We start from the raw sequence: 17,543 nt of genomic DNA on the forward strand, positions 1-17,543 counted from the left end.
TAACAGTAAGGAAGGTAAGGAAAGTTAAAATGTTATTTCAAACACTGCCTCTACAGTTAATACGAGTTGTATGATGGCAATAATTATAACAACAACACATATTAGCTTTTATACGGATAAATGTGGTTAACCTACATTTACTACATGAGGTAGTACATTCCGTACTACAGTAAGGAATGTTAAACTGTCACTTAAAACACTGCCTGTAGAGTTAATAAAAGGTTTTATGTAGGAAATAGTTTTGGAATAGATTAACAACACATTACATTTCATACGGACGTACGTGGTTAACTTACATTTACTAATACACGTGTGTAATAGTAAAGAATGTTGAAATGTGACTTTAAAAAACTTAATACAGTTTTTTATTATCATCGTATAGGTTTTGAAACCTAAAACGGACTGGAAGTGGATCAGCAGAAAGAACTATTTACGGTTCAGACTTCTCACAGAGCCAGAACGGCAGGCATTGATGTTAGCTGTGTTGTCTTGCAGTAAAGTTTATTTGTGCCACTTTGGCTCGCCTGTTTATGATCAAGTTTATGTTGTAGTCTACTCTAGGCCGCAGGCCGCTTGGCCACATCTGCAGAGAGTGAAACATGGAACTCAGCCTTGTTCTGAACATCCTTCTCAAGCGCTGGATTGAAGGCAGAAAGTCGACACATGCCAGGTAACATTTTTAAAGAAAATGGTAATTCAATTTACTGGCATTTTAATGTAAGTACAAGGTACAAGAGTAGATAGCTTTAAAAGTGCTCATTTTCTAAATAGGTCATTAAGTATACAATATGTGCTTCTGATTTGATGCACTAGACGTCTGACAATGAAACTTTGCTTTCAAGTAATTGCATCTTATAATGTCATAATGTTAATGTTTGTTATAAGACGGCCCCTGTGGTATTCATTAAGTAATACATCAAACGCATGAATTCAGGATAAATGATCTCACACACTGTGGTATTCCTTAAATAATCATTAACTCAAAAGTTCAGGACAAATGATATCAGACACTGTGGTATTCATTAAATAATCACAAACTGAAAAATTAAGGACCAATGATGTCAGACACTGTGGTATGCATTAAGTAATCATAAATGAAGCTGCAACTCAACACCAGCAAGACAAAGGAGATGATCATTAACTTCCAGAGGAAAACATCTCACTTCACACTGGTGAACATCCAGGGAGCGGACATAGAGTTGGTAGACAGCTACAAATTCCTGGGTGTTCACCTTAACAACAAGCTGGACTGGTCCGTCAACACCCACGCCCTCTACAAGAAGGGCCAGAGTCGCCTCCACCTGCTGAGGAGACTGAGGTCCTTTGGTGTGTGCAGGACTCTTTTACGGACCTTTTATGACTCTGTGGTGGCCTCAGCCATCTTCTATGCTGTGGGCTGCTGGAGAGGGGGCAGCACGGACAGGGACAGGAGCAAGATCAATAGACTGATCAGGAGAGCGAGCTCAAAGACAGAGACAAGGACAACAGCAGCAACAACAATTGTGACAACAATAACAGAACAACAGAAACAAACAGGACTACATCAGCAAATGTCTGTGACGACTATAAAGACCCTGACGGAAGGGACAAAATAATATCAACAACCACAATGACAATACTGCATTGAAACAGTCACACATAATAGTAGTAATGAAATGATTAACTATGATAGTGATCAGAATGACAATAACTGTAATGCACATCATTGTAAAAACTATAATCATATTGCCGACATCACCGTCGCTGTTATAAAACCACCAACATAATAACACCCTGGTTAACACAGTGAGTAATGTGGGGAAGTACGTATGTACTGTGAGTGTGCTTATGTACGTGTGTACAGGTATCTCTGTATGTGTGCAAGTCTTCATATATATAAAGGTGCAAGAATGTGTGAGCGTGTAATTGTCACTGAGAATGCATGAAAGGAGAGGGGCCCCCCTCCACCGCCCAGAGAACCCCGCCCCAAATAGCCAGGCCGAGCCCCCACCACCAGAAAGCCACCAGGCCCACAGGGGCAGGCAGCACAAAGATCAGCCCCCCAAGAGCCAGCCCAAGGAAGACTAGCAAGGGGCCACAGAGAGACAATCCCAAACAAAGACAGGATGCCGGCAGGCCAGAGGACAGCCAACCCCCGAGACCAGCGAGAGATCACACCCCACGAAGGCAGACGGGCACCGGGGGCCACACACCGCCAGGCCCAGAGACGGCCCCGCATCCAGAAAGAAGCCCGCCCACGCCGGAAGCGCCAACCCCCCCCCCCCCCCCCCCCCCCCACAGTGGTCGGACTGCCCGACACCCGGAAGCCTTGCTGCCAGACGTCCCCCGCTGGGGACCCAGGGCGCAGCAGAGCCGGGGACCCCAGGGTCCCAGACGCACAACTCAGAACCCGAGGCGCGGGGAACGCGGTCCACTGGGGAGCAGGAATACCCCAGGCCACCCCATCCCAACGGCAGGACGCTGCAAGCACAGGAGCCGGCGAGGAGGAAAGCCGGCAAATGAGCAAGTGGGTGGGCAAACGGGCGAGCAGCCGGGCAAACCACTACACAGCCCCAGCCGACACCCGCGGGGCAGCAAATCGCGGAGAGGGAGTGGGAGTGCCGCACCCCCAAGCTGCAGGGAGGCCAAGCACCAGAGCTGAGAAGGCGAGACCAGCAGCCGGAACCCACCAGCCACCGGGAGCCAGACCACCCACATGCCACCAGAGCCGACGGCGCACCACCCGCGCACTGGAGCCCCACCGCTGACAAGCCCGCGGACAGACCGGGGGAGGCAAAGACGCAGACAAAGGCCCAACAGAGCACAAAGACCAGCGGCGACAAATGCCCAAGCGCCCGGCAGAGCACCACCACCCCCCCTCGCCCGTCACCCAGGCCCACGGTACACGCGAGCACGACCAAGCCCCACCCCACCAGACAGCCTGGCGCTCCAGCAGCCACCACGGTGTAGCAACCACACGCCCCCGCGGCGGCATGCGGGCCATCCGTAGTACCGGCACCGCCCCCCCGGAGACTGCCAAATCCGCCCCAAGAGCACAGAGGTGCCCGCGGCCCATGTCAGTCCAAGGGAAGCACCGTGAGCCGCCCCCCCGGCACAAGCCCCGGCATCAACAGACCCCAACGGGCCACCCCACCACCAAGGACACATGACGGACAGGCCACTCACCACAGCCCAGGCTCGGGCAAGCCACGGGCTGCAGGACACACCACAGGCCCTACCTGGCCCGCCAGGACGCCCAGTCCGGTCCACCCAACCTCCCAGAGGCGATACCCCCAGCGCCCCCAACACCGGAGCCCCACCAGCGGCAGCGTCCACACCGGCACACCCAAACCGCCAAACACCACGGACCAGCCACACGCCCCAAGGCAGACCCGACCGCCAACAGTAGGAACCGCGCCCACGCAGACCGCACACACAACAGCGACCACAAGAGATCGGGACCCCACATAGAGCGGAGCACGGCTACACCCAAGAAGCACCCAAGCCAGAGGCACCAAAGAGGGACAGAGAAGCAAGCGCCACACGACAGGACCCACGAGAGGAGCGACCCCCCGCCGGGCGCCGAAGCACATGGCCCAGCCTGCCCCGCCCCCCCGCCACGCCACAGACCAGCCATCACCCCACCCCCGCCCACCGCCCATCCACCAACACACCAAGGGAGATACCCCGGTGGGAGGCACATAAACAGCTAGCCACGGAACAGAGACCAGCCAGACACCAGCAAGTAGCGGGGACCGCCCGCCAGCGGGGGGAAAGCCACAGGAGCTGGAGGGTAGCAAGCAGTCTCCACGTCACACATACAATACACAAATAAATCGATAAAATACAATAAAATAAGTAATAAATTAATTAAAAATAATAATAATAAAAATAATAATAATAATAATAATAATAATAAAATAAAACAGAAAACTTAAAAACCGCCCTCCCTCAACCCACTCTCCCATCCAGGGGAGATAGCTCCGCAGGGGCAGCTGGGCTCAAGCACGTGCCCCCACTGAGGGGAGAAGCCGCCCCCCCACATCCCACACCGGATGACCCCACGCGGCAGCCGAGCAGGAGGGCCCAGGGCAGACCCCGCCCCACCCCCAGAGGCAAAGGAGGCCGAGGGAGAGCCAGCGCCACCAGACACACACGGTCCCCTCCAGCAGCAGTAGGCGCCCGGGACCGCAGGATGCGGCTCCCCGCCCACCCACCACCCTGGATGGCGACCCGTGCCGCCCCCAGGACCGCCACCCCGACCCTGCCCCCACCCCATAACCCGACCCGGACCCCTCCCCACCCCCACTCACCAGCCCCCCCAGGAAGGCAGCCCAGCAAAGAAGACCAGGGACACCAAGCCCGCGCCAGCCCGCCCCCGAGGCACCAGAGCCACTCAGCAACCAGGACCACACCCCTCATTCAATAATAATTAATTAACTCAGGATAAATTATATCAGACATTGTGGTATCCATTATGTAATAATAACTGAATGAATTCAGGATAGATTATATCAGACACTATGGTGTTCATTAGGGTAATCATAAATAAATGCATTCAGGATAAAGGATATCAGGCATTGGTATTCATTACATAATCATAAACACAAAAACCAGGACATATATCATTCACTGCGGTATTCATTAAATAAATGAATGACTTCAGGATAAATGATATCAGACGCTGTGGTATTCATTAAATAATAACAATTGAATGAATTCAGGATAAATGATATCAGACACTGTGGTATTGATGAAATAATAATGAATTAATCCAGGAATAAATGATATCAGACACTGTGGTTCTTAGCATTGTGCTTCTTCCATGTACCTTGTAAACGTCACATGCTTGTATTTTTTTCTTAAACTGGCTGGTAGTAGTACATTGTTTGAGTTCTAGCACCAATTCTAACCCAAACTCAAGTTGTTTTCAATTCAAAATTTCCCTGTGTTCATATGTTAGTTTTTTTTTTTTATGTCTGTACATTATCGGGGAGCAGTTTGTTGTTGTCTTTGTTTTATAAAACTACTAAAATCATGCACAAAGTAAAAAATAAACATATTAGAATCACCTCTGAGTATGTCACTACAATCCAGTGATCATCACAAACGACTTTAGTAGTATTTTTTGAATCTCATGATGGCTGCACCACCTAATGCATATTTCCTGTGATAGCTCTGGGGTCACAAACCCGTATTTTGCCTTCTTTCACTGCAAGGAATACAAATCGGTTCGGAGGAAATGCGCTGCATGAACCGTGCTGCGGGTCATGTGTGAAAGACACTCCGCTGTCACGAAGGGCGCACATGCGCACGCACAAAAACAAAACAGGTGTATATGCATTTAGACCGCGATCAAAGATCCTCACGCACATTTGACAGATGGAGCTATAACCTTGTGAATTCACCAGCTGCTCCTGCAGGGATCTCTGTGATTACTGACCGTGTACCTTGCACGGCGTGACTTTAACCCATGCACCACCAGAAAGAGGTACTGGGTGGGTTGTGGGTTGTCGTGTGTGCAGGGGATGACGCAGCCGGGTGGGGGCGCTTTGCTCTCCTCTCTTCTTTTCACCACAACGCAGCACTCAGTCGCTTTCCAGGGTGCTGAAAGTCGGAGGGTCTCCCTGCTCAGTCTGGCTCTGATCACAATGTAGGCTTCATTTTACGCTCTTCCACACGCACCCTCTGTGGGGGTTGTTCTCTTCTGGCTGCTGGATGGACGCACAAGAGTGTTTTTTTTTTCTTCCCCCAGATACTCGTCTGCATGACTGGAAATGAATGAATGCATGTTCAGGGACTCTAATGACTGTTTGGAGGTGATGTGATCTCTAAGAGGTGAGTCAGCTAAGGGGGAATTTGACGCAGAGGTACTTTAACGTGGACGTCATGTAAACATGGAGCCACAGCAGCTAAAGCGTGGTGTTGACGTACTGTAAGACGGAAAGGATTATAGTTCTTTTTTTCTTGGAGGCTGCAGAAGTTTTCCAAAAGGCAGATCGACCACTGCATATAACTGGATTCCTAAAGTAAGAGCAACGGTGAGTTTGGACTATTAACCCTTGCAATCCATTTTATTTGATGTCTGAAAACATGAAGAAACTAATCACACAGAGCAATAAATCTATGTTTGAAGCTCAGTGTGCTAATGTGCGGAGCACCTGTTTTTTTATGATGTATTTGTGCACAGCGCTTATAAACACTGTTGGGAGTAACAGCGTTATTGGTTTCCAGTCACATTTAATCAAATTAATTACTATTTCAAACGTTACCACCCCGTTATCGTTAGCGGCGTGAAATATGGTGTGCTATTATGCACTGATATCTCACGGCTGCTATCCACTCCCTCATAGAGCGATGTGATGTTCGCGAACAAGTTGTGTCTTTTGAACGGCTGTTTTAAGTGAAGGATAAGAACCGATTCCCAGTTCAGTTCTAAGACTGTGATGAAAGTCGGCTCTTATACCTAAATGATAGCGAAACGAACTCCTACGTCACTGTACACAGAACACACGAAGAAAATAAAATCCAGCAATAAAAGACTAATTACAAGAATGAAATTAAATGAAAATAATAAAATATAATTTTAAAAAGTCAAAGCACGAGCAACCTTTCCATTTCAATAGTAAGACCACTACACTGCGTAGTTATTGTTGTTGCTTTCATAGGAGCAGATCCTCAAAAGATATTGCAGCAACCTGACAGTAATGTGAAATGTTAAAAAGTTTTGTGATTTCCCGTGAGTCCCGTGTGCGTGCGCAGGACGATGGCTCTGTGCAGACGACCGCTGAGTTTGCTGATGTTGTTTGGGCACGGTTGCGGCAGACAGTAAACTGTTTGGTTTTTGAATAAAGATTGTTGATCGAGGACCTGGTCATCATTCTTCCCCTGTACCTAGGTCTGACTGTGAATCTCATGTTAACGGACCAAAATTAAGTTCTTATTTAATTTATGAGAGCGTGTACGTAACCACGAAATGGAGAAAATCGGAATGCTGACTACCTGTGTAAGATATAAGAATGAGCCGTGAACCGTTCACTTAAATGGAGCTGTTCAAAAGACTCAACCCGTTGGTGAACGTCACATCTCCTAGCCACACAATGGTGAGCCTGGTGCGGTCTGTTGAGTTAAAAACTGTCGTTTTCAGGATGGAAGTACAGGCGCTACTTCAACACCATTGATGTAAAAGGCAAGAACGTGTTTGTAAAAGTAACTGGTAATGATAATTGATGACCTTTTAAAAGTAATTTGCCCAACACGGCTTATAAAGCGTGCATATACAGTATCATGCCATATGCCTGTTGAGCAGGTTGGACAATGGATTTATACGTAGAGAATAACCTCCAGTGGCTACATTAAATTGATTAAATTGTAACCATACATGAGTGGGCATAATATCATCCTTCAATGGTGTCCCCACAGCTGCCAATTCCTCCATGAGACGATGACGAAGGGGATATTGGCTCATAGGACGGATACGGACTTTACACCGGTGGTCTAGGGATGACATCCCCATAAACCCGTTGAATGTGGATGTTTGCCCCGTGTTGGTGAAGGATGGGCCCTGTCCTCTCGGCCGCCTTCATCTTTCTGTTGGCCCTCGGCCCCACCGCCTCGATCGCGAACCCCGAGGATTACACTGCAGATGAGGCGGAGCGGACGGCCAGTGAAAGCCTAGTGTTTGATGACTACCGGGGGAAGGGATGCGTGGATGACAGTGGATTCGTCTACAAGCTTGGGGAGCGCTTCTACCCGGGTCACTCCAACTGTCCGTGCGTGTGTACGGAGGACGGGCCGGTGTGTGACCAGCCCGAGTGTCCCAAACTACACCCCAAGTGCACCAAAGTGGAGCACAATGGCTGCTGCCCCGAGTGCAAGGAAGTCAAAAACTTTTGCGAGTACCGAGGGAAAACATACAAAATCCTGGAGGAGTTTAAGGTGAGTTATGGATTATTTGTCTATTACCCCGCACCCTATATACAGTAGTGTGAAAAGGTGTTTGCCCATTTCTGATTTCTTATTTTTTATGCATGTGTGTCACTCTTAAATATTTCAGAACATCAAGCAAATGTAAAAATGAAACTTTTTGTTAAGGGAGAAAAAAATCCAAACCTACTTGGCGCTGTGTAAAAAAGTGATTACCCCTTAAACCGAATAACTGGTTGGGTCCCCCTTAGCAGCAACAACTGCAATCAAGCGTTTGCGATAACGATAACTTGCAGTGCGTCTCTTACAGCGTTATGGAGGAATTTTGGCCCAGTCATCTTTGCAGAATTGTTGTAATTCAGCCACATTGGAGGGTTTTCCAGCATGAACCACCTTTTTAAAAGGTCATGCCACAGCATCTCAATAGGATTCAGGTCAGGGCTTTGGCCACTCCAAAGTCTTCATTTTGTTTTTCTTCAGCCATTGAGAGGTGGACTTGGTGTGTTTTGGATCATTGCCCTGCTGCAGACCCCAAGTTAGTTTCAGCTTGAGGTCACGGATAGATGGCCAGCAAGTCTTCCAGGTCCTGCAGCAGCAAAACAGCCCCAGATCATCACACTGCCACCACCATATTTTATTTTTATTTTATTGTTGGTATGATGTTCTTTTTCTGAAATGCAGCATTACTTTTACGGCAGATGTAATGGGGCACACACCTTCCAAAAAGTTAAACTTTTGTCTCGTCAGACCACAGAGTATTACCAAAGGTTTTGGGGAACATCAAAATGTGTTCTGACAAAATTAAGACGAGCCTTAATGTTCTTTTTGTTCAGCAGTGGTTTTCGTCCTGGACCTCTGCCATGCAGGCCGTTTTTCCACCAGTGTCTTTCTGATGGTGGCGTCATGAACACTGACCTTAACTGAGGCAAGTGAGGCCTGCAGTTCTTTTGATGTTGTTGTGGGGTCTTTTGTGACCTCTTGGATGAGTCGCAGAGTCATTTTGTGTTTAGTTGTGTCGTCAGTGACTAATATTTAATTTGTTTGATGATCTGAAATATTTAGGTGTGACAAACTAAAAATAAAACAATCAGGAAGGGGGCAAACACTTTTTCACACCACTGTATACTATGTGATGAGGCAGGGCATCATGGATCAGGTGGCAGAGTGGTTGTCTCTCAACCTGAAGGTCACTGAACATCCCTACTTTAAAAGTAGTGTCAACTGTGGAGTTAAGGGAGTTAGACGGGTTCAGGATGGTGGTGCTTTCTGGTGAGTGATTGGTTCTTGGCATGGAAAACCAGTCTAGCCAGGGTTATGAATATGGCTGGCGGCTGGAATGATGTCATTCCCCCTACAGCATCAGATATACCCTCAGGCAGAATTAAGAAGACAGATAAGCACATCATATCTTGATATATAGACACTGATTCACTGCTAGAAGATGAATGGACTTTCCTTTCCACCGTGCTCTTAGTTCATTGCATCACCGTCTGGGCCCAGATAATACGACATAAAAATCTTACTTATATGATTTACCTATCATAATAAAAGAAAAGAGACTTAGAACGTTAGTTCAGCAGAGGCAGACAGTAGTATTTTTTTTAAATTTGAAAATGGTGCCCACCCATTTCTGAAGCCTGTACTTGTAACAGTAATATAAAATAACAGTCTAGTGTCAGACATACATGTACAGTCATGTGAAAAAAGGACACCCAATGGGGGTAATGTAATTTTCAATGACATTAATGGCCTAGACAGAGAGAACTGAGGCAAAATTTGGGCAAAAATTTTCAGCGAAAACTGACTCATACAAAAACTGAGGTTTGACTGCATTTTCTAGAGTTGTCCAGTGCACATAAACCAACACTTTCTTGGCCTTTAGTTGTTCATGAAACTTGTCTTTTTCCACATCTGCGAGTAGTTGACTCATACGACTCAGGAATTGAAGCATTACGCTTCACCCTGCATTGACTACAAGCCCATGCAGCGCGCATCAGAATAATGGCTCGACTTCCAACCAGCAAAACTTGTCTTCACAGGTAACACATGCAATTGTTCTAAAAATGGTAAGGCATAATTTTGGATGTGTTGAACAGTGACTGACGGAAATAGCAAAATGCAAAGCGGCAGTTGCACATTCAGTATCAATGCTCAGCCTTGCTACTGGAAGCCTTACAGTTCGCCAAGTTCCTCTACGGAGAGGGATGAGTGTCTGACATGTAACAGATGGTTAGCTCAAGGACGCACATCACTATCAAATCTCCTGAGAGTTGACTTCTTGTTGGCAGACAACTGTGTAAATGTGAGGTATGGAGAGCCCTGCGGGGAAAAGTACAGAGTAAGGCGCTTGTTTGGTGTAACAGCAGCATGTTTTTACACCTTATCATAAACTGTGGCGACAAAATAATGCTTGACCCTGAAAAAGGCTTTAACCGAGTGCCCTTACACAACAGTAGAGACAAATCTAATTACTGCGTCTGACAGGAAACAGGACACAACTATAATACATGGAAGCATCTGACTCCGTTCAGTTGTAATAATGATAATATCATTGGACAAGGAGTCAGACGTCATGCTTCAGCCATAATCAGTCCAGTCATTAATTTCAAGTACGTTGATGTCAGAGAATGCACAATAAAAGGGTGGTGGAACACAGCGAAAACTCTGGTCTGGCCTGAGATAATAAGGTGAAAACTGTCACGTTTGCGCCGGGCAAGCAAGACGTAAAAGACTTTAATACAAAAAAAAATGTTACAGAAAAGAAGCAAAAAACATTAAAGGCTAAAGACACAAGGGAACAAAATTCCAAAGACCGGGAACACTACGGAAAAAGGACCATGCATGGTCAGGCAATATTTTGGGTTGGGGCGCAACTTAGGCCCTGTCCACACGAGAACGCTCTTGAGATTTTTTTGGAGGGGGCGGACTGAAAAAAAATTCACATCCACACTATGCCGAAGTAGTAAATAGTTGCATCGAGACGAGAACGCACGACTGGGGTGAAAACGATGTAATACACAAGGCACACCTACATGTGCTGCTGTGAATAGACACGCATACAGAACCACATGACACCAAGTCCTTCGTCTTCCGCTTTCCGAGGCTCGTCTTGACTTACCACAAAGCGGAATTACTTCTGCGAGTCATTTTGCGAGTATAAAACAAGAAAATACCAGGAGAATGTTGACTGAGTGAGTGAGTCATGACAAGTCAAAATATTCAGATATTATATTAGCTTGCTGTCAAAACTCACTTTTGGTCACGTGATGGCGATGGGTCAGTGACATTGTTTTCAGCGGATTGCTGGTCTATACGGAAATACCGTTTCAGTTCACCCTGAACGCGGTTCCTATGTGGATGAGAGGCTGAAACGATAAAATACTCTTTGACCTGAAAACGTTTCCGTGTGGACAGCCCCTTAATCTGGATTGGAGTGGTTTGTGCATGCAGATGATGTGAGTGCAGGCTCTACAGCTAGAAGTAGGGATGTGTGAGTCAAACGAGTTCTAAATAAACATCTGTTACCTCGTTCACTGACTCACCCGTGCTACTGCTAGCTAAATGAAAAAAATAAACTTGTCATTAAATGTGCAACTGCATTTGTAATAATGTATTAACCCTGTGGAAAAAGCAACAGATCTGGGGCCTCATCTATAAAGCTTGCGTACGCACAAAATGGGGCCGAAAAATTGCCTACGCCGTTTTCCACGCAAAGTATGGTACCTATAAAAACACAACTTGACGTGAGCACCTTTGTCGTTGGCGTACGCACCTTTTGGAGACATGGTAAAAGGGCGACACACGTTTTCAGTGAAATCATGTGTCAGAAATAAACATGCAATGGAAGCCAGTGAAGATGTATCCATCATTGCATGAAAACATCACACCGTTATTGACTTCAAACATTTGTGGAAAGTCTTCTTTGACATGACGCTGATGGACATCATTTGTCATTTATCATAAACACCATTTACACACGAGGAGATTTTGATATAACGTCTTCATTCCCATTTTGAAAGAGATTTAGAGTCATCTAAAATGTGGTGTCAATTAGGAAAAATGTACAAACATGCTCAAAATGGAAATGTGTGCCTTGATATCCGACCGCTTTATTTTTGTTGGGGGTTTTTTTGCCTCGGTTGGCCCTGCTCCAGTCACACAGAAGACAGCGGACGTGCTGCCATGCAATCTTTGGTTTGTTATGCCACTGCTGTGTCTTCCAAATATGATACTTTCTCCAGTATTTCCACCTCCTTTTCCGTGAAAGCCCGCTTCTTCGTCTTCGTCACTTTGCATTGACCTTCTATGGTGAAGTGGAGGCGTGGAAAGGGCGTAACTTGAGGCGGAGTTGCTTCTCAAGGTGGAATAATTGTGTGAATGTGTGCGTATGCCACTTTTTTTTTTTTTAGGTCTTAATATTTTTGTCCATACGCACATTTTGGGTTTCTGGCGTACGCAGACTTAGTCAGATTTCTGCGCACAGTTTTATAGGTGAGGCCCCTGGTCCTTGCCTCAAATCCACTCTTCATCTTGGGTGCTCGAGACTTTCATTCACTGCCTCACTGGTACTCCACAAAGACCGGAGTTTCACTGACTCACTGGTACACGATGACGTTTTTATTTGATTTTTTAGTTTTTAGTGGAGTCATTTCTACTTTTACTTATTATTATTTATGGTTTTACTAGTCTGTGTAGCACTTTGGAAACAGTGTTTATAAAATATGCTATGAAAATAATGTGGATTGGATTGAGACCTGAGTTTCACTGACTCATAGGCACGCCACAAAGATACATGTTTCTTTGACTCACGGGTACGCCAATAAGAACACTGTTTTCACTGACTCCTGGGTACTGGACAATGATTCGAGTTTCACTGACACTTGGGTACTTGACGAAGACTCAAGTTTCCCTCACTCACGGATGTGTGACAAAGAGTCCTGTTTCACCGACTCACGGTTACTCGACAGACTCGAGTTTCACTGACTGAAGGGTACACAACGACAACTCAAGTTTCACTGACTCACGGGTACTCCATGAAGACAAGAGTTTCATCAACTCCAGGGTACTCAACAAAGATTTGAGTTTCACTGACTAATGGGTACTCAAAGACACGAGTTTTACTAAGTCATGGGTACTTGACGAAGATTCAAGTTTCACTGACTCATGGGTGCTCGAGGAAAACTGGAGTTTTACTAACTCATGGGTACTCAACGAAGACTCGAATTTCACCGACTTGTGGGTGCTTCATGAAGACCCGAGTTTCACTGACTCACGGGTACTTGACAAAGACACAAGTTTCACCGACTGATGGGTACTCGACAGAGACACGAGTTTCACTGACTCATGTGGTACCAGAAGAAGATTCGATTATCACAGACTCATTGATGCTCGACAAAGATTTGAGTTTCACTGACTAAATGGTACTCGACAAAAGACTCGCGTTTACCTAACTAAAGGCTACGTGACGAAGACTCAAGCTTCACTGCACTAGTCCTAGATGAAGACTCGAGTTTCACCGACTCATGAGTAGTCGCATCTACAGCTCGGCTGCTGAACGTGTCGCGCATGTGCGAGTTTCTGCGCATGAGCTTTGTGACAAATGACTTGAGTGAATTGATATACCCGTTTTCACTTCAGTGAGTGACTTATAAGAACCCGAGTCAGTAAAAGGAATCGCGTTTCCCCAACACTAGCTGGAAGCTTTTTATAAAATTCTTCTCATGAGAATAATCTGAGCACCTCTGCTTGGTGCATTTTAAAATGGACTAATGCTTCCTGGGACTGCTTTGCAGGCATCTCACGGTTACCTCGTGCTGTGTTGACTGTGTGACTCAATTGACTGAAAAATTTGGCCCGGGGTTCTAAAATAAATTGATTGAACCTTGAAGGCCCATTACTGGGGCGGGCTTTCATTTCAGGCAAGCTCATTTCGCAGAAAACTGCCTTTTACTGAACACGTATTTCAGACTAGAAATCACAGAACGCGTTTTTTTTTTAAATAGCTTGTCTTCTAACTTGTAATTTCACTTTCGATAGAAAACACCCTGACTGTAATTTGAGCGCCGTTTGTTGAGAGCACATGCATCAATACGCCATGCAGAAATAAAGATCTACAGCACATCACACACACACAGTAATTAATGTCTGAGCTTCCCAGAACTGACATATACGAGATCAAACAGCTCATAATTGCGATAAAAATGATTGCTACGATTGATTTTACCATCCAATTTACTGGTGTCAACAAGGGATCTAATCAGGGGAGTTTATGAAGTGAAAGCAATTAGGCTCAGAATAATTTTTATACCTGCTGGAAATGACTTGCACCAAAAGTACTACGATACACCGTCTCCTTTCTGAGTTCCCTCACCGCCTCCAAAATACTGCATTAGCCGGAACAACGGCCGCGTGCACATTGGAACGGTAACCTTTTCCCGTCACTGCTATTAACCTCAGAGGTAACCCCACAGTCAGGAACAGCACTCGGTGCCCCAATGAAGTTACTTGAGGATCAGTTTCTTCCTGTGTGCTACAGTTTGTCTCAGAGTTCAAAGTACCTCTTGCCATGCTTGATACATACGGTGTGTGTACACACACACACACACACATATATATATATATACTGTATTTGGTATGTGTGTGTTTTATGGTGTACGTCTGACTGACATATTTAATTCACACGATGCTTTCTTATAATGTGCCATTATGCAAGAAGAGCGATACCCACGCTGCGCCAAATGCAAATACAGTGTACTGTATATTGTTGCTGCCATTGTTATTCATAGAATCATTTCCATGCTGCGTGTTTGGCAGCCGATCAGATATGAATCCAAATTGGTGTAAGCTGGATCCTTAAGCCTCCATTTAAATAATTGTCCTGCCTCCGCGATGGATTTCTGTGTGCGCTGCACTTTCTTCCCTATTTAGCAACTTCAAACTGACACGTAATTGATAATGTGCTGCTGAGCTCAGGCCCCGTAAAGGAGATGGATGCCGAGTAATAACATTACATTGACAAAAGGGCCATGCGTGCTTTTCGTTTTGTCAGTCCTGCCCTAATCTGCTTTTAAATCGGTTGTTGAGGAGGCCCGTGAACGGAGATCTTTTAACGCAGAATGTTTAACTGTGTAATATTGTGAAATATGTATGCGTATGTGTACGTATGTACACTGGTAAACCTCACTCCCTGACTCCTTAAGAGTCGCACTGGACATCAAGTTCAGACAGTCCAGTTGAGCTAGTGCTCTTGAATCCCATTCTGCAGACCTTGCTTCAATCCAGGGCGGAACGCTGTGCTGGCTGAACCAGGCGGGTAACAAATAATCCTACACAACGTACTACTCCATGCATATAAAATGTTAATGTTGAATCAATTTAATATTTTTGTGTTGAACTGACAAAATATGAGATATGTCCGATATTATTGGGCCAAAAATCAGCATAAAATGAAATATCAGATCATATCTGTATTACATTTTTCTGCCCGTAATCATATCCATCATATCCACGAATGAGACTTCAAACTTCTTCTATGACCAGTGTTTGTGCAATGGTTCTGAATGACTTTCAATCTTCTCTCAAATTCAGAATTGCTTGTTTTTCCACCCACAAACAGCTCTCTGGTTTACATGTTGTTTTCACCTCTAAATGCAGTCTACACAGGCACAAACTTTCCTACCCAATCCGAACTGAGCTTTGACCTTTAGTGCTATTTAGTGATTGAATAAGTCAAGGGTGTTCAAAGTGTGGGCCGGGGGCCATTTGCAGCCCGTGGCCGTTTTTCTATTGGTCCGCGGCACATTCTAAAAATATAATTTATCAAGAAAAGTAAAAACACCACAAATGGAAAAAAAACTAACTAAAAAGTAATTTTACAAGAATAAAGTCTAAATATTAAGAAAAAAATAATACAAAAAAATAATCTGGGAAAGTCATAATTTAATTTTGCAAGAATAAAGTTGTAATATGAGGAAAAATAGTTGAAATATTAAAAGAAAAGATATTAAAGAAAAAAAATTTAAGTCATATTATGAGAACCAAACAACAACAAATAGTTGTATTTTTACATTTTTGTTGTAAAATTAGGTTGTGGAAAAACTTATAACGTTATGACAACAAAGTCAAAATATACTGCTCAAAAAAATAAAGGGAACACTAAAATATCACATGCTAGATCTAAATTAATGAAATATTCTTATTAAATAATTTGGTCTTTACATAGTTTAATGTGCTGACAACAAAATCACAAAAATTATCAACTCAAATCAAATTTATTAACCCATGCAGGTCTGGATTTGGAGTCACACCCAAGTGGAAAAAGACACCACCTGTTGTCTATTCCATTTGCTCAACAGCAGGTGAAATTGATTGTCAATCTGTGTTGCTTCCAAAGTGGACAGTTTGAATAACGGCGCAGCAGTTTTGACTGAGTGTGAATTGAGTGTTCCCTTTATTTTTTTTTTGAGCGGCGTATTATGAATATAAAATCATAATTACAAGAAGAAAATTTACAAGAAGAAATTTGAAATAAATAAAAAACAGCAAAAATGGAAAAAAAAACAGCTGTATTTACAGGAATAAAGTCAAAATATAAAAAACAATGTCATTTTTGTAGCATAGAGTTGAAATATTGACGAAAAAAACCACATTGTTTTTTAAAGGTCGTAACACTTAGAAACACAACCAAATAAAGTTGTAATTTTTGAAAAATTAGGTAGGTATAATTTTATGAGAAGTAAAAATATGAGAATAAGGTCATATTACAAACGAGGAAAAGGCTTCTTGAGACGTCATCTGTACTTCTGTGAAGAAGGTGTCGGACGTTTCGCTCCTCATCCGAAGAGCTTCGTCAGCGAACTAAAAAGTGCTGGTAGCTTAGGCCTTAAAAACAGTAAGAGTGGGCGGAATTGGTGTGCCAACACCCTCCTCCTATTGGTTCGTTACACTAAGCCTGGGCGGAGTAGTGGTATAATCCTATCCTGTTATTAACACCTCCGATAAAAGGTTTTCCTGTGTTCAGCAGGTTACTGAGACCAAAACCCACAGCTATTAGTCTTGCAAATGAGGTGAAGCCAGGGCCGAGCCAGAACAATAGATGCTAACAAGCCAGTATCAGAGTCGTTCATACCCAATTCAGGGAGCAACACTTCCCTTTTATCGGAGGTGTTAATAACAGGATAGGATTATACCACTACTCCGCCCAGGCTTAGTGTAACGAACCAATAGGAGGTGGGTGTTGGCACACCAATTCCGCCCACTCTTACTGTTTTTAAGGCCTAAGCTACCAGCACTTTTTAGTTCGCTGACGAAGCTCTTCGGATGAGGAGCGAAACGTCCGACACCTTCTTCACAGAAGTACAGATGACGTCTCAAGAAGCCATTTCCTCGATGGACAACTCCTGTACGACTGAGAGCCTACACAGACGTCATATTACAAAAAGATAATTTACAAATTTGTTTAAGAAGAAATTGAAATATTTGGAAAAAACACCACAGAGCGAAGTTCTGACTAACAATGGGCTTTTCACCCATATCACAAACCTGAGATGCATTTTTTTTTGTATGTATAACTTCTAAGCAAATCTACATGGGAAAAAGCTTGGACATCGTCTGGAACAAGTAATGCGTTAGGACACACC

At 44.6% G+C, this 17,543-nt stretch overlaps 1 protein-coding gene across 2 annotated transcripts in view; it reads left to right on the forward strand.

Annotated features, from left to right (window-relative positions):
* Nucleotides 1–5,387: 5,387 nt before the first annotated feature.
* vwc2l (von Willebrand factor C domain containing 2 like) overlaps nt 5,388–17,543 on the forward strand; it is a 36,030-nt gene continuing 23,874 nt past the window's right edge. Inside the window, exons 1-2 of one of the 2 annotated variants that reach the window (XM_054787009.1) lie at nt 5,388–5,817; nt 7,402–7,917. In XM_054787009.1, the coding sequence (XP_054642984.1) occupies nt 7,537–7,917 (381 nt within the window). In that variant the 5' untranslated portion in view covers nt 5,388–5,817; nt 7,402–7,536. Of the gene's footprint in view, nt 6,021–7,401; nt 7,918–17,543 lie in introns of both variants that reach the window. The other variant, XM_054787008.1, reaches the window with a different exon arrangement.

Source organism: Dunckerocampus dactyliophorus, chromosome 9 (assembly GCF_027744805.1).
Source record: "Dunckerocampus dactyliophorus isolate RoL2022-P2 chromosome 9, RoL_Ddac_1.1, whole genome shotgun sequence".
Lineage (NCBI taxonomy): Eukaryota > Metazoa > Chordata > Actinopteri > Syngnathiformes > Syngnathidae > Dunckerocampus > Dunckerocampus dactyliophorus.